The sequence below is a fragment of the Gekko japonicus genome, unplaced genomic scaffold, assembly GCF_001447785.1.
Source record: "Gekko japonicus isolate JY-2015 unplaced genomic scaffold, Gekko_japonicus_V1.1 scaffold3779, whole genome shotgun sequence".
NCBI lineage: Eukaryota > Metazoa > Chordata > Lepidosauria > Squamata > Gekkonidae > Gekko > Gekko japonicus.
Genome location: NW_015162074.1, coordinates 104,989 through 111,479, shown reverse-complemented (window position 1 = coordinate 111,479; position 6,491 = coordinate 104,989). Strand labels below are relative to the sequence as shown.

Genomic DNA, 6,491 nt, shown 5'->3' with positions numbered 1-6,491 from the left:
GTTGTCAAAACCCAGGGCTTTTTTTGTAGCAGGAACTCCTTTGCATGTTAGGCCACACACCCCTAATGTAGCCAATCCTAATGAGTTTCTGCTGTTGGGTGTGGCCTATTATGCTAATGAGTTCCTGCTGGGCGTGGCCAACTTGGGAGCCAGCTGGAACTCCGTTCCTGTGCGTTCCTGCCCAAAAATAGCCCTGGCCCGTGCTGGAGGGCGGGAACATCCCAATACATATAGCTGGGCAAGACTATTAGCTAAGCAGATGAACTTCGAGCGCGCGCGTGGGACGACTCCCGGCGGGAGATTGCATAATGAGCGGGAGAGTCGCAGGGTGACCGATCTCTGTCGCCTGGCGACCATTCCAAGAGAGCCAGGCCCCACCTGGAGGTTGAAGCAACCCGAGCTGCAGTGTTAGGAGAGTCTAGTAACAAATAAATATACACGGCAGAAACCTTTTAACAAACTAATGCGTTCTGTTTATGGCCATCATTTAGTAAAGTGCATAGTGTGTCATTGTTTCATCCTAGTCAGGTATAAGTATTCATTACATTCAATAAGCAATAACATTCAGTACATACAGATTGCTTTGGGGTAGGGGTTGTGTTTCGGTGGCCGAGGAGCAGCTTTGTGAGCTTTTCTGCTAGCTGTCCTCTTGGTCCTACATGGTGTAGTGGTTAAGTGCGTGGACTCTTCTCTGGGACCCCACTCCTCCACTTGTGGCTGCTGGATGACCTTGGGCAAGCCGTAGTTCTGCCAGAGCTGTTCTTGAAAAAAGAGCAGTTTCTGTCAGACCTCTCTCAGCCCCACCTACCTCACAGGGATTCTGTTTTGGGGAGGGGAAGGGAGAGGAGTTTGTAAGCCGCTCTGAGACTCCCTTGGGTAGTGAAGGGCAGGGTATAAATACAATCTCTTCTTCTTTTACCTCACAGGGTGTCTGTTGTGGGGAGGGGAAGGGAAAGGAGTTTGTAAACCACTCTGAGACTCCCTTGGGTAGTGAAGGGCAGGGTATAAATCCAAACTCTTCTCTTCTTCTTCTTGGCCAGCTACCCCAGGCTGTTTCCTATCACCCGCCTTCAAAGGATCTCAGGTATTCAGGAAGGCCTTTCTCTGTGGGAGCCGCTGCCACCGCTGCCAGCCAGAGCAGAGGAGACCGAGCTAAATGGGCCTGGGGTCTGATTTGAGATTAAGGTGGTTTCTTCCTGCCAGGAGCATAAGAAGAACAGAAGAAGCGATTGGATTTATGCCCGGCCCTTCACTACCCAAAGGAGTCTCAGAGTGCCTTACAATTTCCTCTCCTTCCCTCTCCCCACGACAGACATCCTGTGGGGTAGGTGGGGTTGAGAGAGCTCTTTTGAGGACTGCTCGTGAAAGAACAGCTCTGAGAGAACTTGTGACTGACCCAAGGTCACACCAGGAGCTGCATGTGGAGCAGTGGGGAATCAAACCCGGTTCTCCCAGATTAGAGTCCGCGCTCCTAACCACTACACAAACTGGCTCTCTTTGGTAGGCCGTGTCAGAAATCCCTGGCTTCTCCAGCCACAAGGATCTTGGGTGCTGTGAAAGACGGGCTTGGACTTCTCAATTTCCCCAGGGTGGGGTGGGGGGTACACGGGGCTGAACCCATCCAGGCCCAAACTTAGCAATCGATATCAAATTCTTTAAATATGAAATTAATTATATTTCCAAGTACCATATGCCGCCAACAATTAATCCTGTGGTTTTACAAACATAATCTTTTCCACTCGTAAGAGTCTCAGTCCCAGTCAAAGATAGATGTCGTGAACTCCTTCACTAAGACAATTTGAGTAAATATTTCATCTCTGTATGAAAAAAAATAATCCCCCCCCATTTTAGGCTGAGTGCGTGGCTGGCCCAGGGTCACATACTGTGCATCGTATCTAAGTGGGGAATTGAACTCTCGTCTTTTCAGTCTTGTACCAACGCTCTAACAACTACGCCACTCGCACATTGGATACTGAGTATGAATCTCCAAATGCCCCTCTCAGAATCCACTGTAAATCCACAGTAACTTCCTTCAGTTGTTCCATAATAAATGCAATCTCATCAGCAAAAGCTAATAGTTTGTATTCGTCTCCTTTCAATTTTAGTCCAATAATCTCTTTATCCCTTCTTATTACGTTGTTTAATACCTCTAAGGCTAGGATGAATATAAGAGGAGATAGAGGGCATCCTTGTCTAGTCCCCTTTTGGATCTTAAAAGTGTTTGTCAGTTTGCCATTCACCATTACTCTTGCTCTTTGTTCGTTATATATAGCTTGAATCATCTTAATAAAGTTTTCACCTGCTTCCACCATTCGCAATGTCTCTGTGATGAATGGCCAATTAACATTGTCAAATGCTTTCTCTGCATCCAAGAATACCAGAGCTAATTGTTTACCATTATGTTTTTCATAATATTCAAGGATATTCATTAGGCATCTGAGGTTATTTCTCATCTGTCTTTTAGGTAGGAATCCTTAACGATTTCTCTCTTCTTCCCCCCCCCCCCTGTGCCGAATTTCTCTGTGGGGGAGTACTGAGTTTTGTACAGGCTGGGTCTTTCAAACCCAACCCCTGTTTTTCTCTTGCAGCCGTTTGCAGAATGGTGCCAGCTGGACCCCAAGGATGCCACAAAGGTGCCGGAGAGCATCTGGAAGCTCCTCTACTACCTGTTCTCTTGGTCGTACAGTACTTACCTGCTCTTCTTCACCGGCTACCCCTTTTTCTACGACCCGCCCTCCGTCTTCTATGGTAAGTGGCTTCCTCCTGTTCCAACATCCACTTCACCTGGAATGGAATTCAGAGCTGACTTGGAATGTAGAGAAGCGTTTCTGAGATCGGAAAGTTACTTTCCAAGCATCATTCTGCTTTTCGGTTTGGCCTTTTGCATTGTTTGGGAAGCAGGCACAGGTGTCTTTTGTGTTGCTTCTGCTGGTTTGTTGTTCACGGGGTTTTTTTTTGGTTTTTTACGTATTAGGGTGCCTTTTTAAGTAGTCCTTTAAAGATATGTTGTCGAAGGCTTTCACGGCTGGAGTTCATTAGCTGTTGTAGATTTTCCGGGCTGTATGGCCGTGGTCTTGGCATTGTAGGACCTGACGTCTCACCAGTAGCTGTGATTGGCATTCTCAGAAGTATAACACAGAAAGATGGAGTCCTCTCTGTGTCAAGGTGGAATCTGTGTTATGCCCAGGGGTCATTTCGTAGAAAAAGAGGTGCAGGAGCTCATTAGCATAACTCATTAGGATAACTTATTTGCATATGCCACACCCCCTGACATCGCCGGAAGTGTGTCAGAAGGCAACACCCACTGCTCAGGCTCCACTGGACTGTTTTGGATTGTTAGCTATTGGGGGGGGGGACGCGCAGATCCTTGTGCTCCTCGTGGCCCGTGGCTGCTGGGAGAAGGGAGCGGGGCTTGTTGCACGTGCTCGCCCCCTGGGCTCCTTACTGCCAGAGCTCCACTCCTGTGCACTCCTGCAGGAAATGAGCCCTGGTTATAACTGAGGATGCCAGTCACAGCCACCGGCAAAATGTCAGGGACTACAATGCCAAGGCCATGGCCATACAACCCGGAAAATCGACAACAGCTAGTCCTTTTAAGCTTGCAAACTGGATATATGTATAGAAAATCCCACCCTGACCTGCCTGGCCCAGTCTAGCCCAATCTCATCAGTTCCGGGAAGCTAAGCAGGGTCAGGCCCGGTCAGAGGCAGGCAGCAGCCAACCACCTCTGATCTGCTCTCGCCTTGAAGACTTCAGGGGGTTGCCATAAGTTGGCTGCGTCTCGATGGCACTTCCCACAACCGCCACAGAAGATACCAGCAAGGTATCGCTGCAGTTCCACAGGGCCTGTAAGGCAGGGATATTTTGCCAGGTGTTTGGTTGAGGACAAGGCCAGTTCACATCTGTCTAGCACTCCCGTTTCTTGCCCCCCCTCGGGAGAGAGTGGCGCAATCTGAAGTTTGCTAGCGGCGCCAGGGCTCTTTTTGTAGAAAAAGCCCAGCAGGAACTCATTAGCATAATAGGCCACACCCAACAGCAGAAACTCCATTACCATATTAGGCCACACCCTGACAGCACTGCTCATTAGCACATTAGGCCACACCCCCATGTTACCAGAAGTGTGGTCATCCAGCCACACCCACCTTTTGCTTCTTATTCTGTTTACCTTGTTTGTTGTCAAAACCCAGGGCTTTTTTTTTGTAGCAGGAACTCCTTTGCATGTTAGGCCACACACCCCTAATGTAGCCAATCCTAATGGGTTTCTGCTGTTGGGTGTGGCTTATTATGCTAATGAGTTCCTGCTGGGCGTGGCCAACTCAGGAGCCAGCCGGAACTCCGTTCCTGTGCGTTCCTGCCCAAAAATAGCCCTGGCTAGCGCCATCTAATTTGGTTAATCGTTGCCGGGGGGTGGTTTTATTGCTTGAACCGTGAATTTAATTTACAAATGTGACTCTGCAGTTGTACACGGCCCTGAGCCCTGTCCTTCAGGGGAGGACAGTCTAGAAATCTAATTTAATAAATAAGTAAATAGGAAGGGGGTGGGCAATTAGACACGGGTGCTGTGCATGTCGAAAATCGAAATTAATCAATGCCCTTGGAGACTGGCATTTTGTTTGTAATCGTCCTGTTCTTGGAAGCATTTTTTCCTTTTGAGCAGGTGATGCTCCCGGGGGTTTCCCACGGCTCAGCAGTAGGGTTGCCAGCCTCCAGGTGGGGCCTGGAGATCTCCCAGTATTAAAATTGATCTCCAGCTCCCCTGTTCAGATCAGTTCCCCTGGAGAAAACGACTGCTTTGGAGGGTGGAGTCTATGGCAATATACTCTCTGCTGAGGCTCCTCCCCTCCCCAAATTCTGCTTCCCCCCCAGGCTCCACCCCCAAAATCTCCAGGTATTTCCCAGCCTGGAGCTGGCATCCCTAAATGGTAGAACATCGCCAATGTTTTTAAAAAAATGCCCCCAGATGTAGGTGGTATGAAAGACCTCTACGTGAGATAGAGCCAGGGGTCATTTCCTGCAGGAGCGCACAGGAGCGGAGCTCCGGCAGTAAAGAGCCCAGGGGGCGGGCACATGCAACAAGCCCCACCCTCTGCTCCCAGCAGCCCTCAGGCAGAGCAAGAAGCAGCCAGGTAAGCTGCACAGCCCCCCCCGGCCCAAAACAGTCCAGTGGCACCTTTAAGACCAAGTTTTATTCCGGTACAAGCTCTCCCTCCTCTGCAAGGACAGATCTGTACGTTCCCCCCCCCCGCCCAATAGCTAGCAATCCAAGAGTTCAGTGGAGCCTGAGCGGTGGGTGTTGCTTTCTGACACACTTCCGGTGATGTCAGGGGGTGTGACATATGCAAATAAGGTATGCTAATGAGTTATGCTAATGAGCTCCTGCACCTCTTTTTCTACGAAATGACCCCTGGATAGGGTTGCCAGGTCCCGGGGGGGGGGACACCCACGCTCGATGGGTCTGTTACCCGCCGGCCCGCATCGGGCTGCTGGGGGAAACCCCACCCCCAAAGTGCCGGGATCGCGGAGACGTGCCCGGCGTGATGACATCACTCGGAGGTGAAGTCATCCTGTCGGGCACGTTGCGGGGGGACGCTCTATCATTCGAGGGAAAACTCTATGTTTTCCCCTTGAATTATAGTGGTCCCGCCCCCCAATGTGCCCGACGGGATGATGTCACTTCCGGGTGATGTCATCGCAGCACGCGTGCGTTGTGCGCACACCAAGGAACTCCCGGAGAGGGCCAGGACTGCAGCTACGGTAGGACTTGGCAACCCTAACTTGAGATGCAGGAGAGCAGCTGCCAGTCTGAGTAGACAATACTGACCTTGATGGACCAAGGGTCTGATTCCGTATAAGGTGGCTTCGTGTGTCCCCCACCCCCAGTCTGTACTTTGTTGCAGCAGTGTCTCCTAGTGGTCACAGCATGGAATAGTTCAGTTCTCAAAGTTCACCGCTTGCGCTTCCGGGTGGATGAGACCACTTCTTGGCCCCGAGGGGGGGGTCATTGGGGGCGCTGAGTTGAATTTCCATCCCGGATCCGTTTTTTTCTGCTGCTGGACTGACCTTGCTTTGTCGCCCTCCTTTCCGCCCAGATTGGAGGAAGGGCATGGACGTGCCGACAGACATCGCCGTGGCCTACTTGATGCAGTGCAGCTTCTATTGCCACTCGATCTACGCCTCCCTCTACATGGACGCCTGGCGCAAGGACTCGGTGGTGATGCTCATCCACCACGTGGTCACCCTTGTCCTCATTGCCCTCTCCTATGTCTTCAGGTGAGTCCCGGGCTCGTTCATTTCCCGCCTCCCGACTTCGTCCTCTGTTGCCTTCCCCCTCAACCTTCCCTCTGAGCTGGTGCGGCGCAACAGAATGTTCACAAACATCCTACGTGGAGAGGTCAGTGTTGCAGTGCCAAAAGTCACTTGCGGCTGTCCTGTTGCATCCTTAAACGTCCCGCCTCTCCAGGGCTCTGAACCAATCCTTGTAGCTTAGGCCT

General features: G+C 50.9%; 1 protein-coding gene across 1 annotated transcript in view; it reads left to right on the top strand.

Annotated features, from left to right (window-relative positions):
• The window catches only part of CERS1 (ceramide synthase 1), a 33,096-nt gene that overhangs the window by 6,310 nt on the left and 20,295 nt on the right, over positions 1 to 6,491 (top strand). The window contains exons 2-4 of the mRNA XM_015405635.1: positions 1,928 to 2,022; positions 2,589 to 2,748; positions 6,090 to 6,270. Coding sequence (XP_015261121.1) covers positions 1,928 to 2,022; positions 2,589 to 2,748; positions 6,090 to 6,270 — 436 coding nt within the window. The remainder of the gene's footprint in view (positions 1 to 1,927; positions 2,023 to 2,588; positions 2,749 to 6,089; positions 6,271 to 6,491) is intronic.